General features: G+C 39.2%; 2 protein-coding genes across 2 annotated transcripts in view; one reads left to right on the top strand and one right to left on the bottom strand.

Annotated features, from left to right (window-relative positions):
- Positions 1-1,630: 1,630 nt before the first annotated feature.
- Positions 1,631-3,331, bottom strand: GPR65 (G protein-coupled receptor 65). Its single transcript, XM_041401133.1, has one exon. The coding sequence runs from the start codon at positions 3,329-3,331 to the stop codon at positions 2,294-2,296; it is 1,038 nt and encodes a 345-aa protein (XP_041257067.1). The 3' UTR covers positions 1,631-2,293.
- Positions 3,332-12,172: 8,841 nt separating this feature from the next.
- Positions 12,173-24,836, top strand: part of GALC (galactosylceramidase) — a 31,575-nt gene continuing 18,911 nt past the window's right edge. The window contains 7 exon segments of the mRNA XM_041401122.1: positions 12,173-12,432; positions 12,434-12,608; positions 13,495-13,563; positions 15,455-15,518; positions 17,457-17,570; positions 18,919-19,058; positions 21,154-21,192. Of these exon segments, the coding sequence (XP_041257056.1) occupies positions 12,173-12,432; positions 12,434-12,608; positions 13,495-13,563; positions 15,455-15,518; positions 17,457-17,570; positions 18,919-19,058; positions 21,154-21,192 (861 nt within the window).

The raw sequence follows: 24,836 nt of genomic DNA, 5'->3' as shown, positions 1-24,836 counted from the left end.
TCCTTATATCAACTCTGACCCTTCTTGCTTCAAGTTTTACACATGATTTCTTGTCCCTCCTTGTCCTGTTTTCAGCTCAGGTAGAGTTAAGTTCCTTTCAACAGGTGTTACAGTGCTGTGTTTTAAATTCAGAATGAGAATGGTGTTGATAACACACTATTGTGTTTTGGCTTTATTAAGTGTTTATCCTAAGTTAAGGACTTTTTTTCTTGTCTCACGCTCTGCCAGTCAGGAGATTTGCAAAAGAAACTGGGAGGGGGCATAGCTGGGACAGGTGACCTGAACTGGCTAAAGGGATATTCCACACAATAGAATGTCCTGCCCAGTAGGTAACCTGGGGGAAGTCACCCAGAAGGGTGGCTGATCTGGGCTCAGGAAGTGGGGTCTGGCACTGGTCAGTGGGTGGTGAGCAATTGTGTTGTGCATCACTTGTTTCTTCCCTTATGATTATCATTATTATTATGATTATTACTGCATTTTAAATTTATTTTTGATCATAAAACTGTACTTATCTAAACCTACAAGTTTTACTTTGATTCTCCTTTCCATTTCACCTGTCTGTGCGGGGACAGAAGGGGGTTGATCAAGTGGCTGCGTGGTCTCTAATTTCCAGCCAGGCTTAAAACACACCATTCCTGCTATGAGCTCTTGTGCAGAGCTTGGCTCCATCTTCTCAATATCCTCTTTGCAGGATTGCAAAACTGTCATTAGGTACCCCTAAGTCTTGTCTTCTCCAGGCTGAACAAGCCCAGCTTGCACAGCCTGGCAAGGTCCCATTTCAGAATGTGAAACTAACAGAAAGTATAGACACACAGAGCAACTCATGAAAACAATGGAAATGCTCTTTGCAATGGAGAATTTTTTTTATTTAAACACAGAGGGACATTCTCATAAGAAGTATCTTATTGCTTGTGACCACTGTATGCACACCCTCCACACATAATGTCAGACCTAAAAGGGTGCTGAAAAGTGCTGGTCAAATCTTTCCACCACACAAATTTGCTAGAGGGCAATTCCTTTTTTTTTTTTTTTTGATGGAAAGAAAAATTCTTTCCCTATGAAATAATAAAAAAAACCCCAAACAAATCACCATAACCAAATACTTTTCCTGGAAATTGAGCAAAAGTAAAAAGGTTGTGAGAAGAGAAAAAAATGTAATATTTTAACTCTTTTCAGAGGGTCAGGTGTCTGGATGGGACAAGGAACCAGGGAGCAAGGCAGATGTTTCTGCCTGTACACGAACAGTCCCTGAATTAACAGCTGCACTTCTGATTTGTGCTAACACCAACTTTTTAAAATGTGGGTTCTTTTGTTTGCATTCTTACTGTTTGTTGGTACATTCATGCTCTTTGCTGGTTTCCCAGTATTGCTGCCTGGCTTGTTTAATTTTTTTTAAAACTGCCAGACTGAGAGCCCTGGAACCTCTAGCTGAGGCCTCCATGTGCAGTTAAGTAAATGGATGTAAACCTTACCCTAGTGAGTCTGAAAACAGAACCACACTCCAGATTTTAGTCACAATAAGCAACTCTGAAGGTTGGCCCTTTACATTGCTGAGATGTGAAACCTCACCTTTCTATCCTTCTGTTCCTCCCCTCCATGTATCAGGAAACATTTCATCCAAATTAAAACACTGGTGGCTAGAATTTGGTTCTTTATAGGCACTTGAATTAGTGAATCTTCAACTATCTGAAACCCAATACTGGTATTGTAATGAAACTCATGACATACAGCTATACATTAGAACATATATTTTTCAAGGAAAACAAAAGCTTAAATGCAGGTAAGTGTCCATACACAGGAGGTAAACAAAATATGAAGTGCATGGTCTGAGGGGTATGCTAAAGAACAATTGGAGTCTTTAATGAAACACAAGAACCAACATAGCAGCATAAATAACATGAAATTTACCACACTCCCTCTGTCTTATCAGGACAAAGAGGACTTCAGCCTCCCTCCAGCTTAGTACATTGCAGCAGGCTGGCTAGCAAGCTGCAACAGCAGACAGTGCTGTGGGGGATCCTCAGTAATTCTGTCAGCATGTCACAGCCATCCTTCTTAACTGTGTGTTTGTTTGTTGTCACTGATTTATATACCACACGTGATTTCAAGAAATGTGTTGATACCCCATTGATTTCATTGACCCTATAGTAAGTTGTTATTGGCTCCCGCTACTGGTTTTGCTTAGACTGGTATATCTCTGACTTTGGGGGCATTTCCTAGGTACACAAGCTCCTAGAACATTTTTTCTTGCTTTTCCTTTTAGGTTATCCAGTATTCCTTTGCATGTGCTGGTTCAGGAAATTTTGACAGTCTGTGTTTCACCAGTACTTCTGTAGGTGATCAGTGCAGAGTTCTTTGTAGCAGAACTGCACAGAGCTTGTCCTTTCACTTGGTCTTCCCCACGCCTTCGTAGGCACAAGCAACACCTGAGCAAATTCACTATCTCTGTCCGTGCAGTTTCACTCACAAAGCAGTACAGAATGGGATCTGTGATGCAATTCAAACTTGTTAAGGCCTGTGTAATCCTGTAAATCTTATACATCAGCAACAAAAGATGTGGGTCAGAGGTAGAAGGTTCTTTGATGCTGCGGATAAGCAGTACAACATGATAAGGAGTGAAGCAAACAATGAAACTAACTGTGATGTTAACAATAAGTTTCTTAACTTTTTTCTTTTCTTCATCTACTGTTGCTTGGTTATACCTCACTGCTTGGTAGATCTTATGGTAGCAAAACACAATGATTATCAAAGGGACCAAGTACCCTGAGCATATCCGGAATAAATTTATGTTTGCCTGCCACCTTTCCAGGGGGTAGTTATCATAGCATAAAGTATGATTAGTGAAATTGCAAGGATCATTGAATACTTCTTTGTACACCAGTATGACTGAATTAAAGATGCTTTCCAGAAGCCAAACAATTATGCTGACAATCAATGAAAATCTTCTTGTGCGCAAGTACTGGAGCTTCAAGGGGTGAACTAATGCCAGGTACCTGTCAAGAGAGATGCAAGCAAGGAACGCAGTGCTGGTGTAGAAATTCATATATGTAAGGAAGGCAAAAATCTGACAAAGCAAGGCAGAGAGCCTCCAGTCATCTCCATGCCAGGCATAATCAATCCACAGAGGCAGAATCAAAGAGTACAAAAGGTCAGCCAGAGACAGGCTAAAGATGTAGACTGCTAACTCATTCTTTTTCCTCACCTGAATGCAAGATGCATAGAGTGATATGCAGTTGATAGGAATACTGATCATCATCACAATGCTGTACACAAATGGAAACAAATACTTATCCAGGGTGTGATCATCATGACACTCAGTGTTGTTGTTCATTGTCCACCTCGATAGTATCCTTGAGATAATTCCAGCCTGTGTGCAATAAAACCCCCTGTTGTAGTCTGATGGGTTGTCATCTGTTAGTTCTTCAGGACCTGATTGACAAGATTCCAGCTTTCTGCTACCAAAAAGGAAAAATGTCAGCTATTACATTTCTGTTGTTTTTATGGGATTCTTGGTATTTTTTTATTTTTTTTTTCTAAAAAAGAGAAACTGTTTTTATGATATCAGAGGATGTTAATGTTCCTGGAGTTAGGAATGCATAGGAACCCAAAATCAAATGTTGTCAAAGTCACTTAGATGGAAGCTTCCACAGCAGAAGTAGAATGAGTAGTTAAGACACTTCTTCTAGGAGTGGGGTGGTGTCCTGCAATCCTGGGTCTCTCTTGTGGGAGAGTTAAAGGAGGTCAGAAAGCGGACCACAAATAAAATAACAGAAGTGCACTTTCTATTATTATGGTAAACACTGCTTTGGGCATATGAATATGGCAGATTTATTATTTCAAACAACCTCCTCCTTCCTAAGGCAATGGAGAGACAAGGATAGAAATACAGGGATTCAGGTACCACTGGATGTTGAGATCTGCTCAAGAAGGGGAAAATGTGTGTCTGGTATCTTTCTGTATTGCAAATCACTCTTGTCTTGTTTGCATCCTCACACATCCCTACTTCCTCTCTCCTCCTTTCTACGTGATCCCACAGAACCCTGCCATCAAGTGTGCTGTTCCAGCAAGACTCACTGCATGTACTAGAAACCCTAGTGTGAAACCCGCTGGGCTATTGGGTTCCTGCATGCACATGACAATCTCCTGGGTTTCCCCATGAACATGTCAGGTGGAGACTGAGAACAGTTTTTCATTAACACTTTTTCCCTCTAAAAATTGCAGCTGTGATGCATGAGCTTATAAAGCCATGAGAAATTAAACTTTTCTTAGTCACTTCCAGGACTGTGGTTATCAACAGCTTCAACATGAAAATGTCAGTAAAATGGCAGCCCTGACTAAAGCAGTGGGACTGGAGGTGTTGTGTGTGAGCCTTAGGAACATGTAGAAGAGCTGACCTTTAGAAAAGGGTGAAGAGAGGGTAAGAAAGGGTGTACAGCTGTACTTGTGATACAGCTGACAGTCACTCATAGTATCACAGCTCTGACACTTGGCAGTGCCTTTCTCTAGAGAACTAATTGTTACATTCAGGAAATTAAAAAAAAAAAGGAAAATATTGGTTGCAGACCAGTTATATTGCCAAATATACTAACTGCTTGAGAGACTGCTGTGATAGCTGGATCTGTGCTTTGAGCTGCAGCAGAGGAGGTGAAGAGGTTCAAGAATGAGTGGGTTGCAAGATAGCACGTCTACAACTATTCTCACGTGGGAAAGAACTCCAATGCAATACATCTTGTGGGCAGAAACTTTTCCATGTGGTAAGAAAAAAATCAGCCTTTTATAGGTTTGATGTGTTTGTGGGTTTATCAGAAAAACCCAAAACAGGTTTAGTGTCTGGGCTGAGAGGTTATTATATGGATCTCTTGTCCACAAAAAAGCCTCTTTCATTATTATTCATAAAAAACAGAGTAATGACAAAACTACCCAGAAAACACATACTCAGTTTTACCTGCCACTGTCTAATTTGATCAAGTTGCCTAATTATCAGCTAGAGCTAATCTCATTCACAAGCTTGAAAGCCTAGGAAAATTTTTGAGAAGGACTTGCCAATTTGGTCCATTGAGGAACCTTATCAACATAATGACAATTAAAAAAAAATGCAGTGTCTATATTTAGGACAAGCATAAGATGTCTGCATTTCAGCTTGGTTTCATAAAACCACACAGTAAATAAGGCATTGTAAGCTTATCAGTACAGGTAAGTATCACAAAATAAAAACCTAGCTCTAGAAATTGGATGCCAGGGTTTTGTGACCCATTTCTCACCAAAGAGAAATCAAATGTATGCAGACAGACCAGATGAATCAAAGATAAAATACCTACCTCTTCTCCTAATCACACTTTAGCATCTCTTTTCCTGTGACAGGTCTCTTCATGTCTAAGAGGGAAACGTGCCCTTTCAGAAGCATGTGTGTAATGCAGCAAGTGTATGAGGCAGTGTTTCCTGGTCTCGTGACTGAGGAATTGGAATTCCTTCTCCCTCCCCCATAAACTCTTTCTCTTTTGTTAACTTGTTGCGTTACAGACTCACCATCCTTGTAAGCTCACAACTTCTCTCTTATTACCCACAACAGATTCTTTTGTATCTATTTGTAGACCAACATGCTAATTTCCTCATACCACTTGGGTTTTTTTCAGCTTTTTCATTTTAGCTCATTATTTCTTAGAATTTCACTCTGTTGATCTTACTGATAATAAGGTAAAACACTTCTACTTTTATTGCTCTTATCTGAATAAACCACGTGTTCTTTGGAGCATGACTTTGCTTTGCTCTTCTGCCACCTGTCTTAAGGAACTAATATCCGAAAGTTTAATTGTCTAATGGCAGGCTGGGACACTAAAAATGATATTCAAAGAAGTCAGTTGAGACCACTTGAAAATTTTTGTCCTTCATATTTATAAGTCACCATAACCCATTGCTTTCTTTTCTTTTTAACCAGTATGTTCCTTAGTTCCTATGAACACAGCCCTGGAGGCTGTGCAGCATTCCCAGGAAATCCATGTTGAACTTTGATGACACATTGATGGTACTTACAAGAGGACATGCTTACAGTGATGGTAATAACAAGAAGTGTGTCATTCTGTCACGTATTGATGACCTATACTTAAGTGTGTCAAAGAGCCAGCAAATGAAGCCTACCTCAAGGCATGCTGCAGTTTCTTGCACAAAAATATAAAAGCAGAGCACCACTTTGCCCTGATTACAACACATTTCACTCAAATTGCTTGTGGCCTTATTTCAGAGGAAATAGTCCATATCACACTTTCTTGCTGAGTTGTTTTTTTTTCATAATTAGGACTTTGTAATGCAAGATGATTTTTTCTTACCTGAACGCATGATCTGAAGCATCCCCAGGTTTTCTCTCTGCTACTGAGCACACCTGCTGGTTTTGCCTAGGAGGATGGTATTGGCTTACAGCTATCCTAAAAACCAATATTTTATTATTTTCCCCAATTACGTATTTTTTTTAACCATCAAGGAATTTTCGTTTAATGATATGGTCTAATGGTTTGACTTTCATGGTCCAAACCAACGGTGACTAATTTCATATATTTGTGACTTATTTTACAGACTTGTTTTGGCATCAGATATTTCAATTAAAAAAATTAAAATTCTTAACAGTAATTTGTTCTTTCAGATACATTATCCAATTATTACCATAGTTTCTGCCTCTGCCATTTTGCTACAGAAAACCTACTGTACAGGAATTCTGAAGAGTCAGTAAGACAAAAAATTTTAGAGAAATAGACTAGCAAACTTTACGCTTCAAGTATTGTATGCAAACAAGCCTGTAAAGGAGCCCTGTGAGATTTTGTAGTGAAATGTAGTCATTATACACTGTATTTGTATCAACACATTTCTACAGCATCTTCTTCAGGTTCGCAGAGAGCTTTATGTAGTCTCTCCATTTATGACATTTTGAAAGTCACAAAGTACAAAGTTAAATTTTCATAAGCTTAAATACAAAACGATATTCCCTACTCCTGTCTGTAAAAAAGATAGGAATATTCACTATATAATAGTATTATATAGTAATTATACTATATAATACTATTATTATTATTACTATTATTATACTAATATTATATTATATAATAGTATTATATAGTAATTATATTATATAATACTATTATTATTATTACTATTATTATACTAATATTATATTATATAATAGTATTATATAGTAGTACTATATAATAGTATTCCCTATTTGTAAGGGAAAAAAGGAACAATGCTGTGAGAGCTAGTGCAGTAGCTGCTGTACTGGTGATATGGTATATCAATCATAAGATGGAAAGATAGATTGATTTCCTTTATCTCTTTAAGCAATTTCAAAGTATACTGCTTTGTGTTCTCAAAATAAGTTCTATTGCCAAGTTGAGCTCTTAAAGTACAGGGGATGTTCATAGCTGATTCTTTTTACCTAATGAGCAGATCTTACATTTCAATTCTGAAAAACTTCATAGTTTAGGAGAGTTGAAATATGCTTTTCAGAAAAATGGCCTTTTTTGCATAAAATTAACAGCAATTTTCCTCATGCAACATTAATTTTCACCCAAATGAGATTCTGTAGAGTCTCAACCAGGTTTAAAAGAGCTCAGCCTTTTTAACTTTAAGATATACTTTACAGACTGTTTCATTGAGCATAAACATTCACTTAATGTGAGCAAACAGGAAAAAAAAAACCCACGTTTTTTAGAATGTAGGCCATGCAGGCAAGTATTATTTTGCCATATCATTAAGTGCCTCATGTTTTCCTCTATGCATACAGAAAGATGTACAATATATTTTCATAGACATGATACATGGTATCAAAGAAGCTATTTTTACCAGAGCTTTTTTTCTGCTAAGTTCTAAGCATTTTGCATATTCATATAAATAGCACTGGGTATCTTAACATTGTCTGAAAATACTGGAGAACACTAACAGAAGAGTTACCAGAATGCTCTGTGAGGCCTGAGGCACATTTTGCAGTGATGGGACAGCTCAGAATGTTGAAAATTCACCCCCAAATACAGTTCTTCTCCATTCTTCCCCCATTTTGTAATCAAAAGCATTTTGATCATGGCAATGCCATTACAACAATTAATCAAGTGTTCTTTCATAATCGTAGGCACATCTTTCCTAATTCAATCTTTTGATGTCTCTTGCCTTAGTCTCATGTTTTGGCTTTGCTGGGACTGAAATAATCCTTCTCCCAAAGCAATCTTTTCCAGCCCCTTTTGTGTCCCTTCTTTCAGATGGATGATGTCAGCATCCCATTAGGGAGAGCTAGGCTGAAACCTGTCCCAGAGCGGTGAAAGCTGTCCCAGGCTCCTGAGCACTTACCTTGGCCGCCACGTGTCCCCGTGCAGCGGTTCCCGTTATGCCATTGGCAGTGTAACCCGTATCTGCTTCTAAGGAAAGCGTCTGCTTCTGCTTGATCAGATACAGAGACAGGAAGCTGCTCTTAGATAAACAGGCAGCAGTTCACACATCTCTGGTTTTGCTTCCTTTTTTTTTATTTTTCTGTCCCCAATTCCTTGTTAATCTAAGCTTACCCATGAGAAAAAAGATGATGAACAAAGGATGGAAGCAACCTCAGTAGATATAGGAATAGTTTTAGAGACTTCATAAAAGTTTAATTTAAAATATTGCCTAATTATATGAGGTATATTATACACTCCTTATCTAGGAGACATGTTCTGCAGAGAAACCAATCCACAGAAACAAAAACTGTGTTTTATTTGTTTACTTGTACAAGTTCAAAATATGTATGTTTTTTGTTGCCTGAAGGACCTCACCTGCTTTTCCCTACAAACTGATCACAGAATCAAATAAGAATCCACCTGAGAAGAGCTCAAAAATGTTTTACAATAACTCTAGGAGTTTGTGGAAAAAGAATTAAGTATTTTCAGAATTTATGAGAAGTTCATGAATAGTTCTAGTTAACAAAGGATAGCAGCATTTCATGCACTATGACAGGTTACATATTTATGTATTTTTATATAAACTGACTCTGAGGTGGGATGCACCTCAGTTTTCAGAGGAGTGATTCTTTTAACAAATAATTCTATTCAATTAGACCAGTGGAAAGTTGTTACATGAGCATAGTTCTCTTCCCTCTCTGTGATCAGAATAATTTATTGTATTTTTTTCTTAAATTCTGTTTGGAACAATACGATTCTGCCTCAAGAAAGTGGGTACAATTTCACTTGAAATGTCCATCTGTTGAGTAACACCAAAACTATCCAGTTTGATGATTCAGATGCTAAGGAGAAATGAAAGAGAACAAATTGAAAAGTTCTAAAATAGGGGCATACTGACTTCCTTGAGAATACCAGGCAGCTCTATAATATTTAACCATTGTAGGCAGAGATTTGGTTCCTTTTTTTTCAGTGTGACCTTTTCATCCACAGATTTTTACTGATGAAGATTTTTACAGGAAGCCTAAACTATGCAATACTTGTGGCCATTCTCAAAATGCTATAATAGTCCCTTTCTGTTTGGTGAATGGAAGAGTACTTGCTTAGATAAATTTCTAAAATAAATTTCAGTCACACCTTCATTTTCACTGAGACAAAAGTGAAAAATGAATTAGACGAAGACCTGTTTCATCACTTTCTATGTGCTTTTTCCTAACATGGTACCTACTAAGTGTCCAGTATGATGGTTCTGGTGTTTTGTTGAGCATTCCTATACTTTGCTAAAGAAAAAATAGTTCTTATAATTATTAGAAATAGAGAAACATAGTTGGAACATTTCTACACTTCTTTGCTGTGATGACAGCAGAACAGAAAGATCGAAGGAAGCAAGAGAGGAGATGATGCCTTTTATGCATTCTGGAAGTAAAGCTGCACATTAAACTAAGTTCTTAATTGTGTCCATATGCAAAAATGCAATTTCTGATGTAAGCAGCACAATTTTCCAGGTTTTTTGTGAGATCTGGACATATCCAGTATCTCAGATCAGTCATTCAAGAACAACAGGTGTTATTAGCATTTGATGAGAAAACCCTCCCCCCAACCTTGAAACAGAAAAGCATTAAGAGTGGAAAACAATCTTCTCTAGAAAAGAAGCAATGAGTAAGATCTCAATAAGTTTATTGGTTAAATTTGAGTTTACAAAGGGTCCATGAACAAAGCTGTTGTCAGGAAAATTAATCCACAAATATCTGAGGTTTATGTCCAAAAAGGAGACAGAGGAGTCCTGAAACTTTATTTGAATAAAGGGAGATGTCATGGGCATTCCCCATGGGGTCTCTCAAAATTTTTAGGGGATGCAGCCTTCTTTTCATCCTAATTTCCTGGGCACATTTCCCTCTCCTTTCCCCACTGGCTGAGGCACTTGAAAGGTACAGACTTCCTGAAATGTGTAATACCCCCTTATAATGTATACCCCCTCATTTTTCTTTTTCCTTGTGTCTGTTTTTTTTCCTCTAAATCCAGACATGTAGGACAGTCTTGAGTGAGTAACAGTCTGTGCCAATTAGTGGAATTCCTATGGAATTCATGGTTCCCCCCACTGCTTCTTTCACCTCTCCATATCTGGCCCATAGGTTGTTTGCAAAGACACCTCCTTCTCATTCCTTTCAGTGTAAAGAAAAAAATGGTTCAACACAAGGTCAAGATGCAGAAAGAAAGTTGATAGAGTGACACCAAAATATCCTTTTCCCTCCACCAAAACAGATTATGAGAATGTTTTTCTGTACCAACTGAAAAGGGTGGGCACTCAGCACATCACAGGATTGCAAATACATGTATTGAAAACTGACAATTTTAGCATCTCGTGAGTGAATAAGAGACTGAATTTCACAGCTGCAGCCTTTTACATGAAATAAATTGATGCATTAATCAATGTATCTATCAAAATGAATCAATTAATGATTCATAATGGTTTTGCAAACCTTCCAGTGTGCAAAGCTCTACAGTCTGCTGGAATGAATGTGAAATAGGACCAGGAGCATAATGCTACCTCTGGCACTGACTCACAATACCCCTGAGGAAGTCACTCTGACCATCTGCATGTAATAATGGTACCATATAGCTCATTTGGGTGTGAGCAGGCTCATTAGTTAATGCTCAATATTGCTTTAAAGTGCAAAATGTTTTGTGAGTGCTTGGTATTGTTATTTAAAAAGAAATAAACAGGAAACGTCAGTCAGGTAATGTCATCACTGAGACATTAGATCCCTCAATGACAGTGGCAGAGACAGTGTGACAAGAAGAGTAACCGAGGCTCGAATAACAGCATTCTTTATGGTTAGAATGCGTGCAAAACCGAGCTTTTTCAGAGCTCTTACACAATGCAGGACTTTAGCCACTGCATCTCCTCACGGCTCCTTCCTCCTTTAGGCACATGAAGCATCTCGGTGAAACACTGAGGTCTACAGACAAGAGAGTTCCCCGTTACGAATGTTTATACGCTAATCAAGCTGGTCGTCGATCTCCGGGTTACTTTTCCTCCGAGCCGCATGCTTGTATGAGCTGGAGTCTGAGGGAACACCCCTGCAATCCTCACGGAAATTTTTGCCGTGCGGCTCAGCACCACCTTGGCTGCTCTCATTTCAACGCGGCTGCCCTACAGCGCACCCCTGAAGGCGTAAACAGGCACGTTCAGCCCATCATAATTTAACCCCAACTTTCAGCATCCCTCTCTGGGCTCCTGTTGACGGAGCTGCTGATCTAACTGGAGCCACCTGGGATTCCCCGGGAAGGGCGCGGCGCTGCCAGCAACCTCTGCGGGCAGGGCTTGTGTGGGCCTGGAGCCACTCCCAGCATCTGCCCCTGCGGCGACCCAAGATCCTTCTCAGGGCACGCTGGAATGCGCTCCTTCAGAGCGCCGCTTCGTGCCGACCTTGCAGGGCCTTTGGTGGCAGCCTGAGAGCGGCAAGTCTGAGACCAGGAAGCTGGCTGCGAGGTGCTGGGAGGGCCTGGAAATGAAAGGCGCGCTAGGGAACGCCGTTCTTCGCCCGCAACAAGTATCGTGCCTTGCCAGAGGCCCCAAAAAGCAGAGTCAGAGCCCCCAAAAAAAGACAGCTTGACTCGGCCCCTAGGGGCGGCTGCTCACGCTGCACTGAACGCCACTCCCGCCGCGCTCCCACACAAACCCCGCCTCGCCTCACAGCCATGCGCCTTTCCCACACTCGGGATGGTCCCGCAATAGCTTCACGCGCCGCTCAGTGCCCAACTCCAGCATGGCGACACGCGCCTCACCCGCTTGCCTTGCCCTTTCTCAAAATGGCAGCGGCAGCCTTCAGCCGGGCGGGGCTGCCCATAAAGGCTGGGAAGCCTGCCCGCCCTCCTTTCCCTTGAGCAGAATGGCGGCAGGGGCGGTGCCGGGCGCTGCCGCCCCGCCCCGGGGCTGGCGGGCGGCGCGGTCACGTGCGCGCGTTGCCGGGCAGTGCGGAGGCGCTGCGGGGACGGAGCGGCCGCGGGACGCGGCGGGACCGGAGCTGGGCCGGGATGGGCTGCGCGGCTCTGCTTTGGGGCACGATCCTGCTTGCCTGCAGCTGCGGCCCGGGGCCCCCCAGGGTCGGTGCCGCTCCGCTCTTGGCTGCCACCTACGTGTTGGACGACGCCAACGGGCTGGGCAGGGAGTTCGACGGGATCGGGGCTGTCAGCGGCGGCGGGGTGAGCGGCTCTGCCTGGGCTGCGATGCTGGTTCCCTCGGCGCGGCAGGGGACACCTGGGCTGGGCATCCCGTCAGTGGGGACGTGTGGCGGCTTCGGCGGGGCCTGGGCCGCGGGTGTCGCCGAGGGGAGCCCTGAGGACTGGCGGGGTGTGGGGACAGCCCCACGACGTGAGCGGGGCTCGGCGGGGGAGGCCTGGAGGCGCTGAGGGGAGCGGTGCGGGCAGTGGGTCCGGCTGCGGGGAGATGGAGCCGGGCTCCGCTCTGCGCCAGCCCTCCGGCCACCTGCGCCGTGGCTTTTCGGGGTGCCGTGTCCTGGGTGCTGCTGAAGGAGAGCTAAGCCGGGTTTTTATGTAGAGGGTCTTAGTAGTCCCTGCCTTTTAAAATGCTGGACGAGCCACAGCCTCCCGTCGTCTTTCGTGTGGTCCAGGCAGCAGGGCTGTGAGATTCCCGGAGTTTTTATCCCCAGTCTAACCTGCTGCGATGCTTTCTTTGGCCTCCCCGCTGTGTGCCCTGTGAGCTCCCCTTGCTTTGGCATATGGTGAGCCAAAACAGGGAGAGTTGAGTAGAGCAGGAGAAATGGTGCTGGGAGGCAGCTGCCTTCTGCTTGTCATAAAGCCGTGTGATCTCTTTGTTTCTCTGTTCTTTGGACTCTGTTTTCAATAAATTCCAGGTAACTGGAGTACAAAGCAGTTGCAACCTGTGAAACCAGAAAGGCACAGCTGAAGGTTTAGAAACAAGTTACATAGAGGCTTAGCTGAGTTCCTGGTGCTATAATTATTTTTGTAGGTTTATTAGCTCTGTGAGAGGCATAGACTGAAAAGATGGGATGTAGCTAAACGTTTGAAAGTTGTGTTTTCACATTTTCATGTTTTCTTTCCATTTTAGGCCACATCTAGACTCCTGGTGAACTACCAAGAGCCTTATCGCTCCGAGATTTTAGATTATCTGTTCAAGGTAAAGTTGGTTTTACTGCTACAATAACATTAATTTTCATGCAGAATTTCTTACTGTGTAATATGGGAACTCCTATAGTATATTCTATACTGCTTGAAATTAGACAAAATCCCATGTTGTAAAATGTCTATTTTAGCACTGATTGTTATCAGAACCTTAAATTTTAGGCGGTGTTTTTGTTCAGGAGACTGTTTCTTCATATTGTTGTAAAAATTCCTTTTGTGTTTTTACATATTTTGAAAATATGTTTTCAAAAATGTGTTTAACTATATATTTGATCGTCTTTGTGGGCTAAATCATAAGTAGTTTCTGTGGCTAAAATTGGGGGTTTAGCTGTTCATAGTGATTGAAGCAAGAGGGCCTTAGAGACACTTGGGATTTTTTTGGAGTACAGATAGATTAACATAGCAGAAAAATGACTGTGCAGACAGCAGGTTTGTAACAGCTTATCTATTCCAAACTAGTCTCAAGTACAACTGCAGTGACTCTAGACGATGTAGTGAGTTCATTGGTTTGTAAGCTGTGTTACTTAGCAAGTGTAACCTGCAGAGTTACCCAACTTAATATATGGTAAGATTATTGCACTGGACATTAATAGCTTGTTTTGCTTTTGGCACTGTAAATTACTCTGCTGGAGGAGGATGTCATGTCACTTTCAAGTAATGCAATCCAGATGGCTGGAGGGGAATAATTTACCATGCAGTTTAAAGAATTAATTTTCAAGGGTAGAGTAAGGTGTAATATGTGCCTGGGGAATCAAAGCTGATTTTTTTTTTTTTTTCAGATTAAAGCTGTGTATTACTAATATGGATGTTCTGATTAGGCATGTGGTAAAAGAAAATCTAGAGAGATCATGATTTTCAAAGAATTTTTGACATACTCTTTTACCAAAACTTCTTAAACTGTCATGTTTGGGAGGGGTGTACCTTGCCTCATTCTCCTTGTCTTTTAGTGTAAGTCAGCTTTCATGGATGGGAGAACAAATGTGTTAAAAGTTTAAAACAAAAAATTTTCAAAAAGAGAAATGGTAAATTGGAAATAGTTACTTTGCTTTTAAAAGCAAACAAAAATCCCAAACTTGTAAGCCAAAAGATATGTCATGTATGCAGCATTTTTAAAAAAATCAAATTGCATTCTTATGTCTTAAAACATTTTTTTAGATACCAAAATTATACTTGGGCAATTCCATGGAGGAGGCCAGCTTATTAGTGGCTATTAAAATAATGATAAATTGTAACTTCTGGCTTGAGCAATTCTTAAGCCACTAATGGCTGGAAGAACATATTTGCAGTAGGATCACCTGTATGAGCTTGAATTTTATATTTGGCTCCAGCAGTCAGATGCCAGGGGAGGGGGATAGTGGAATAGCCATTTGTTTTCCAGTGTGGTGGGGTTTTTTTTGCTCTTGCCTATTTGTGTGTAGTTTCCAGATTATTCCTGACCTGTATGTATTCTCTTTCACATAAGCAGTGTAACACTTTACAAACAAGAATAAAAAATACTGACTTCAATAATTTAATTTAAAAGAAAACAAGTTTGACCACTAACAACATTAAACGGTGTTCCTCATATATTCTGTGTATATTCTGTGTTCTGCTTTAGTAGTGCTTTAGTATTTTCTTGAGCATAAACTGTTTAAAATTTGCACAGTTGTGGAGAAGTGTTGTTAATGGTGCAAGAATCAATGAAACTGTTTAAAAATCAGTGTACTATTTATCCTGGAACATTTTCATTTGAAAAGCAGAAATTTGTTATCTCTCATTACATTTATAATGGGTGCTTAAAAAGGTAAAAAAATTGCATTTTCAGCATGCTCAAAATTGTACACTGACTTATCTCATTCTTCTTGTTAACAGCAGGATTCTGTTTTTCTGTCTCTTTTTTTCCACAGCCAAATTTTGGTGCTTCTTTACATATGCTCAAGGTAGAGATTGGAGGCGATGCACAGTCGACAGGTATGGATTTTGCATGAGCAGCATTTAACTTCTCGTTTCAGTGGTGCTGTAAGCGGCGTGTGCTGCACTTGGAGCTGAGGCATGGAGGTAGCTGAACTGAGTTGCAGTAAACCATAATGGCTTGTACAAGAGAGATTTGCACCAACATCCTGGAAGCAGTTCTCACTATCATATGGTTAATAGGTTGCATTGTAGAGCAAATGCAGATTTCTGTTTTTTCTCCCTTATAGTATGTTTCTGAGTTGCAGAGCATTTCTCACACAGAAGTTTTGCAATACCAGATACTTTATGTCTTAAAAGCATGGCATACAAAAGGATCTGATCAGAAACAGTTACATTTCTTTGGTTTAATTAGCTGCAATCTTTCACTAGAGTGGCATTGGCTTGCAGTAGGCAGGATTTTTTTTCTTCCTGGGAAGAGTTGCAAATGAAAATGTTTTGATGTAATTTGCCTAGCCTATCTGCTGCACTTACATACAAGAGAAATTTAGTATCTGTTTGTGACCAAAAGCTGAGAAGCAGAGCCTACAGCTTGTATTTTTTTTTTTTTTGATGTCTTTCTTAAAGTAACTTTGGCTACATCAGATACAGTTAATAAATAGAAAGCATAGAATTTGTTTTTGTGGTGTTTTATATATAAATATATATTATTTATATATATATGTTTGTGTATATATATACTTGTATGTATATATATATTTTATATATACACTTTTTTTTCTGTGATGTCTGTGTTTTGTATATTTATATAGTTAGATACTGTTTTTCATACTTGTGTAAATTAACATGCCGAAAAGTACTGTGCTGGGTTTAAGAGCTTGGCAATGAATTGCTGGTGAGGGGAATGGACTCGTCTTCAGGCATGCACAGCTCAGGAGACTGTCACGTACTTGTGATGGTCCAGTTTTGAAAAGAAGAACAAAAAGATGCATATATTTCAGTGCACTAGACTGCAGCTCTTCTTCTGGCCTGAGAGGTCATTTGATGATGATCAGGAGTTCATTTGAAATGTGATATGAGGCCTAAATTCGAATCTAATTGTTCTCTGTCCCTGACAAACTTACACATAGCCTAGTGTTAGTAATGTAAAAAATCAATCCTGATTTCTGTGATGAAATGTGCTGTTTCAGCAGGCTTCATTTAAAACAAAGTTTCATTAGAAGAGGTCTCTGCATACAATTTAACATCAGTTGCATAATTGTTGCAGTCATGTACACAAGTTATTACTTGACTTTGGTGTGTAATGATTTCCCATGCAACACTGATTCTTTTGCACCTTTCTGGTTTGTTTACCTTTGTCTGAGGAAATTCAGCACATAGCATTAAATTCCAAAACCTTTTTCTGCAGTCACAGTACACTGAAAATTATAAACTAGATATTTTGCTGTAAAAATAAATAAAAAAACACAGCCTCTTTCCTGCAATTGAAAAAAATCATGGTAGCTCCTTTCTTTTTTCTCCCTGGACTTGCCTTGTGCAGAAGAAACAAACTATAGCCTTCTTTTGTTTGTTTTTTGGTTTAGAGATAACTTGCTTATATAATGATTTTTTTTCCTCTTAATCTTAATGCTGTAACATTCCTAGTGGTTGTTAGTATCAAGATATGAGACAATAGCAAATATAGATTTAGTGTTATCATAGCTAGGAATATAAAATGCCTAATAGTTAACCACATCTGATGTTAAAAGCAGGCAAAAAACCTTCAAAATAAAAGTATTAAAATTATGCTAAGTTAATATGCTTAAACAAAGGGTAGCAAATCTTGTATTTACCTCCCACTATTCCTTTGGCTTTGAAATACACACCAAGGACCTTGTGAACCATGTTGGAGATACGTGCTTGCATACTATGTTAATGAGCAATGCAGCAAACTTTATGATGTGTAACAGCTTATGACACAGAAGATAATTGTGAGCTACCTGTCTCTTTCCTTCCCAGATGGTACTGAACCCTCCCATATGCACTATGAAAATGATGAGAACTACTTCCGGGGCTATGAATGGTGGCTGATGAAAGAAGCTAAAAAGAGGAACCCCAACATTAAACTGATTGGTAAATTGCTTTGGGCTTTTAGATTTAAATGTCTTTTTATTCCTCTGACTAAATTACCTATCTGACCCTTAGTTAACAGTTTAATGGAGAGATGTTTTGATGTTGCAGTAGACAAAGTAGAATCTCTAATATTTGTTAAGCTTTTCTTGATGCTTATGGTGTTTTACCTTTATAGCATCATGACATCCTGACAAGAAGCATAAGATAACAAATCTCTCATAATTTGCTTGTATTAAGTAACTAATGCTTTTAGTGTATTACAGCAATGAACATGATTGATTTATCACGAGAGATGAATTTCTGAATAATTGAGTAAAAATAATCGGGAGGGATAAAGTTACTGCAAGCATAAGTATATAAATCTTACACACATTGCATTTGATTAAGTGTTCTTATTACAAACCAATCACACACCTCTTCACTGTAGTGATTCTGGTCTTCAGATGTGTCCTGCAGGTGTAGTTGAGTTGTGAGAGGAGTTTCCTCTCTTCCTGTTTTGATTGTAAGTTATGTGTGTGTTGTGACAACACAAATGTGGAACCCTAGGTTGTATTTTTGTATTTTGGATATACAAATGTATTTCACATGAAACAAGGTAAGAAGTCTGTTGGTTAAAAGGTCTTAATTCCCTCATCTTCCAGGAGGCTTTACCATATCCAGCCATGAAGCAAGCCTTAGTGCAGGATTTGCCATTCAGGTTCTGTTAAGCCAACTATTTATGACTAATTGAATTCTTCCCTCACATCAAGCTCTCAATAAAGGAAGGAGGGTTTACTTTTAAATTAGCCTGTGGTATCTTATACAAGTTGGCTGGATGCTTAGCAGCATCTGGTTAGATTATTTTGTTTTTCTTTTTTACTACAAGATCCAGTGAACAGCTGAGACTTGGAAATGCTTTTTCATGATCCTAATCTTCCTTCTTCCATTATGATCAGATCATCATATCTTCTTAAATTCATGTTCAGGCCATAAGCAATTTTTTATGTTCTGTATTGACCCTTTGTCTTTAGCTTTGTAAATTTTTATCCTAAACTCTTTGGATTTCTAAAACAGTTAGAGCTAGTACCATAAAAAGGACAAATTATATGTAATCAGTTGTTCTCTAGTAATGAATGCTTCCTAGCTCATAAAAAACCAGCTATTAATTGCTTGATCATAGTTTGTATTAGACCATACTCTGCAGTTGGAGAAGTTACGTTTCATTGTCCTCACTGGAACCAAGCCAGTTTCAAGTGCATATTTGTTCCTTAATTTCAGGTAGAGCAAATTGCATCTTGCTCTTTAAGCCTATTGAGTAATGTAAACCAACCACTTACCTTATTCGTTTGTTTTTCTTCTCTCTTTCCAGGGTTACCTTGGGCATTTCCAGGATGGATAGGGAAGGGTGAAAATTGGCCCTATGACTATCCAGATATCACTGCTTACTATATTGTTTCTTGGATATTAGGAGCAAAACAGTATCATGATTTGGACATTGATTATATTGGGGTCAGTAAAGCAAAATCTCCTGTATATTTTGTGTATATTTTATCTATCTTCACTCCTAAAATCTTGCCTCTCATTGTTGATGACTGGAGGAGGAGGAGGATGGCAAGAGAAATTTTTTTTTTGTAATTGCAGTTTTGGCTTGTACTGTTGCCAGGGGAAAGGCAGTAGTTGTGTTTGTTTGCAGTCTTCCTGGAATGTTGGCTGTTAAAGCAGAAAAAGTGTCAAATGGTTCCTACCTTTACAGTTCTAAACTAGTTACCAAATAATTAGAGAGTTCTCTTTCCTTTTCTGCTTTGTTCTACTTGCCTTTCAGCAGTTGCCAGATAACAAAAAGCATCAGTTAACGCAGTTTGAAAGTCAGCGAACATGACTTAGCATAAAGTATGGTTGTTATTTGGCAGAGGAGCACTCCTCTACAACTTTTTGCATTTTTACCTGAATCATTTATAGTAGATAAAAGTTCATGTTTTGCAGTACAGCTATTGTGTTGTCCTATAGTGCAATATAGGGAAGTAGTGAATGAATGTCTGAGAAAAAATATCTTAAATTGGAGATGAGAGAGAGAAGAAGACAATCTGAAAAAACCCTTCAAGTTCACTATTTGAGCAAGAAAGTGTGTCTAGAATTCCTCTAAAATCAATCCTATACTTACTGGACACTTATTTTGGAGTCTTAAATGCTTTGATATGAGAAGTTTAACTGCAGAAAATCTGAAAATTACTTCAGCAGAACAAAGCTTCTAAAACTGTGGTTCCTGTCCCTTAGAAGTCCGATGTTTCTGCTGCAATGTGGGAAAGTGTATCTCAGTATCTCATATGTGTCTCCTGGAGAGTGCATTCCCCTTGATGTTGCTGGCTTATTTCACTTGGGTCAGTCTTGCACTGTGGGTAACATAGTGATACTTCAGTAAATCAGTTGTGGGGAGAGGAAGAATAATTGATGTTACATTTTTCTCTGCCCTGTGTTTTTGGAGTAGAATCAAGGTCTGCACTTCATGTATTTGAGTAATATTGAATTCAGTGTTGTTACTTCACAGTAATTAGCCTTCTAAATTCTCTCCTTCTAAGAAAGGGTAATTTCTGCTTATCCAGGCAGAGTGATGGTATTGTATATTGTCTCATTTCTTTGTGGGTATAATCTGAAACACAGGGAAACAGCGAGAGGTCTGTGAAGGCTCAAACTGTCAAAACAATTTCAGTGCTATTATAGTTGTACCTGGTTAGTCTTTGCCACTCTTTTTGCTGTGAGTACACATTCTGTATCACTGTTTGCTTTATGATGAGATGAGCCTTTCAGTAAGTAATGTTTTGATTGGCTCATTTCTGAAGTTTCATGTTAGCATTTGTAGGAAGATGTAGAAATACAAAAATCAGTTGTATTTATCCATAAGCTAAACCTTTACTGGTGAATGTGAGTCACAGTGTTCAGGTTGCGGTTATAAAAGAGACAAGGTTTCTGCCCATGTGGCCAGGGGGTTCTTTGAAAGGCAGACCAGTGCTCCTGCTTTTGAATTTTGAGCTGTTCAGCTTAAACTTTCTTTCCATAAAAGATGGAAAATTTAGAAATTAGCTCATTTTGTGTCTGTTTACTTAAAATATGCGGGATCTCTTTTGTGTTCAAGCTTGGATGTAGTACTGTGTAAATTAGAAAGAACAGTAGGCTTCATCGATTTTGTTCAATATGTTAGTTTTTCTGGCTCTCCTATGTCCATGTATTGCAACAGGGGCCCATTCATTAGGCCACACCTTGAAGCCACAACATGTTTCTCAATGATTCCTAGCAAACTGTAGAGCCATTGGTAATGTAACACTGCAGCCATTGTAGAGCTCAAGCAGCTCTGGCGTTCTTGTCAGCGAGAAGGCAATCAGCAGACCTTAGAGAAAGATAAACAAGCTCCCAGTAGGAACTTTCATACAGAATTTTCCCCAGAAAAGCCGATAACAAAATCAACCAGCACTTCCCTCTAGCACACGGAAACCATGGAGATGATTAATGGATTCTATAATCTTACATATATATATATACAAATAAAATCTTTTAATTCTCCATTGACGTATCCTGATTTTTCTAAATGGATTTTACTTTCTCTTTATAGATATGGAATGAAAGGGCATTTAGTAGCAAATACATTAAGGTATGTATTCTTTTCTTATTTCTATAAAGTGCTTGTTGTACCATACACAAACAATTAGCTTTTCTGAATTTGTGTAGGAAAGGGACCTTAATTTTGCAGCTATATCACTTACTGTACCCTATTTCTTGTAGTTGCATGCATGGGAAGATAACATATTCATATATCTAGATTGTTTATTTTGTGTGTCTGAAAATGTTACTTTGAACTTTGGGCCTGTCAGTGTATGCCAAATGTTAGGACTTCTAAATTTTTATGGAAGCTTCAAATGATTCTTCTATCCTACAAACTTAAATCATCTTTATACCAGCTTGGCTATAGCTAGAAGTCCAAGATCTAGAATTGCTTAAAATTCTGTAGCTAAGTTCTGTGATTACAGTACCCTTAAATATTGCTATTAAATCAAAGTAAAGGCTTTGTGTTTTTCACTTTGCATAATTCAGTACCTTTTGTTCTAAAAAGCTGGAAGAACACAGTATTTCACATAACCAACCTTAAGACAGCTGTAATATTTCTCACTGCTGAATGCTCCTGCAGCGCCCCCTACCCTGCTTTGAAAACTCTTCTGTTTGGTACATTGTCTTGTGATGAAATCTTAAGCACAAGCTCTTGCTCTGTTCCTTTCCTTGTTCTTGCTTGAGGCTAAAACACAATGGCATTACCTCTTCTTAAAAGCAGACAAGACTCAGAGAATCATAGAATGGCTTGAGTTGCAAGGGACCTTAAAGATCATCCAGTTCCAATCCTCCTGCCATGGTCAGAGACACCTTCCACTAGACCACGTTGCTCAAAACCTCATCCAGCCTAGCCTTGAACACATCCAGGGATGGGGCTGTACATTTCCCCTTGTCCTGTCACGACGTGCTTTTGTAAAAAGTCCCTCTCCATATTTTCCTGTGGGCTTTCTTAAGGTACTGGAAGGCAGCAATTAGGTCACCCCAAAACCTTCTCTTCTTCAGGCTGAACAATCTCAAATCTGTGTCATGTCACCTTGAGGCTTTCTTGTCTGCTTGTCTTGGCTTGCTCATGTGGGGAGAAAGAATATGGAGAACAAACTGTTGAGTCTAGGGTCAACATTCTACTTTATAGCTTTTTGAATACTGTTGAATTGGGACTGAGCATTTGGGTTCTAGAGCTGAATATTTAGTTTAAAATTTGACCATAAAATCACCCAAATATTTACTGAAAGGTATTGGCCTTCCTTCCACTATGTGTTAACTGATAAGAGGTTTTTTATTAAACACCTATTTTACCATTCATTCTCTTACAATGTCACTTGGCACCACTTCTCTCATCAGCACTATAGTTCTGTTTGCAGTCTGCCATTTCGCAAGAGGGCAATTGACTGAAATGTACTACTGCACACCAAACATTTTCTGTAATTCCTGTTAAATACAGCACAGATAAGCTCTTAGTTATCTGGCTAAATTTTTACTTGTACTAGATACTTCATCCTCTAAGGCAATAGTTATGTTTCTTAATAAGTAGAAAAAAAAAAAAAAAGAAAGAAGTGGAGATTCTAATGCTTCTAAATTCTTGTTCAAGAAAACCCTGTTCTTTCAGTTATATGAACACCTCCCTGTATGTGAGGGAGCTGTTCTGCAAATGTGGAATGTGTTTTGGGTGCAGGCAGTTCTGTGCCCTTGGTACTTCTCTTTCAGCATGGAAATTCTGAAATCATTCATTTTGTTCTTCTGAGGTGTCTCTGTGGTTAGCCAATTTTTCTGAGTGTCTTGGTAGCTAGAATGCTTTAAATTGCAAGGACCTTCTAGTATTATGAATTTTTCTTTTGATAGACTGTGTTTCAAAGGTTTCAAACAGCTGAACAGAACTTCATTGCTACTTTTCTTCTTAGTAAGCTTTATGTCTTAATTAGTTTTAGATCTAGGCTTTGATTGTCATCAACACTTAGACTGTTATTTCTGTCCTTATTTGACTGCATGAAAAAGAGAAATACTCCCTATTCTTCTTCACATATCCAGGGGGCAAGAAATAATTTGAGGGTTCATGCCTACTGATCTTTGAATCAAGTTGCAAAAATCTTTTTTATGCGTGCATGCATGCACACAGTGCATCATTCTTTTATATCTAAATTTGAAAAAAGCATTTTAAACTGTGGACTGGGTTTTTTTCAGATGCAGCTGTATGTGCAAGCTGCTGAAATATATTTTTTAATTATTTTCTTTTTTTAAATTTCTGGTTTGAGTTTTCAGATAGTATCAGCCCTCTATAAGTGTTCTTAACTATTCTTAACTATTAATTCTTAACTATTGCGGCTGAGTATATTTTGTGTGGGTATCTTTTACCTAAGAAGTTCCACAGACAAATGTAAGCTGTTTATCATCTTTAACAGTGAAATAGTAAAGAGAAGCTATTTCTGTCTGGAAAGACAGAATAGGAATTATTTTCTGCTGGCATGTTTGGATTCAAAGTTGGTTGCCCTTAGTTTGGTTGTAAATATGCAATTCTAGATTTATTCATTGCTTTCCCTGAAAGTTAGTGAAACATGAGAACCAAGTAGTGGGTAAACTTAAATATTAAACACTTAAAATGTCAAGGTTTTTTTTTTTTTTGTTCACTAAAATGGGCAGTGAAAAATGTTTAGGTGCTCTTCACTTGAACAGGACAGGTGCTTGGCAGAGATTTCTCTTCTTGTAGAGAGCTGCATGAATATGTCTTTTCTAGTTAAAACTTCAATCCCTGTTTTTTCAATGTACTTTTTTGGGGATCAGGTTAACTTTTGCTTCTGATGACTTGGGGAGATATGTCCACTTCCACATTTCAGCCAGCTGTCATTTTCAGATTAGTTTAACATGACTGACTTGATGATAAATCCATTACTTTTGTGTAATGAATTACATACATGCCAGGGAGTCAGTATGTTGAGAGTGTCCAAGTGGAGTATATGTGTGCACATGTGGTGTCAAAAGTCATCCAAGTGATGAGAAGCCCATTTTTGGGTAATGACCATCTCAATATCAGTGGTAACCCTTCAGTTTTAAATATTTACCATTAACTTCATCTTAGTTGCCACCATAGCTCTTGTTTGAGAAGTGAGAACTTTTCTAATCCATCCCGGTCTGCAAATAGAGGCTTCCACTGACTCCTTCCAAAGTTCTTGTTTTCAGTCTTAAATTTCATGTTGCCTCATTGATGAAGGCTGTACTTTAAGTGGTGTTGTCTGTTACTAAGGTGCTTCGACATTCTTTGGACAGACTGGGTCTATGGAACATTGGCATCATCGCTGCGGATGGAGATTGGAACATCTCAAATGAGATGATAGTTGATCCCTATCTTAATGATGCTATTGAGGTAGTCGGGTAAGTGTGGGAGAAGGGAGGCCTTTTAAACATTGCTTCCTATCTGTAAGTCTTCCTTTCCATTTTCAAGAGTCATATGCTCTTATTTCATACTTCCTAGCTGTTTCCATTTTTTCCATCATTATGTACAGTGGTGATGGATTAGTCTTTCTTGTCTTTCTTCTTTCAGTTTAGTACATGTCTAAGCTGACTTTATCACTCTTCTATCATTTCTTTCAAGTGTCCATTTAGGAGCTGTGTTTTAGGCTTCTTAGCACTAGCAAATGACAGGAAACTTCTAACTAATCTGCATGTGCATGTTCCAAGTCAGAAAAAACCTTAGGATTG

The sequence above is a fragment of the Onychostruthus taczanowskii genome, unplaced genomic scaffold, assembly GCF_017590055.1.
Source record: "Onychostruthus taczanowskii isolate IOZ18803 unplaced genomic scaffold, ASM1759005v1 scaffold1, whole genome shotgun sequence".
NCBI lineage: Eukaryota > Metazoa > Chordata > Aves > Passeriformes > Passeridae > Onychostruthus > Onychostruthus taczanowskii.
This window is presented reverse-complemented; position numbering and strand designations above follow the sequence as displayed.

Bases quoted from the DNA above. Each gene is read 5' to 3' on its own strand.
- GPR65 (XM_041401133.1), bottom strand. From the start codon at position 3,331: ATGAACAACAACACTGAGTGTCATGATGATCACACCCTGGATAAGTAT.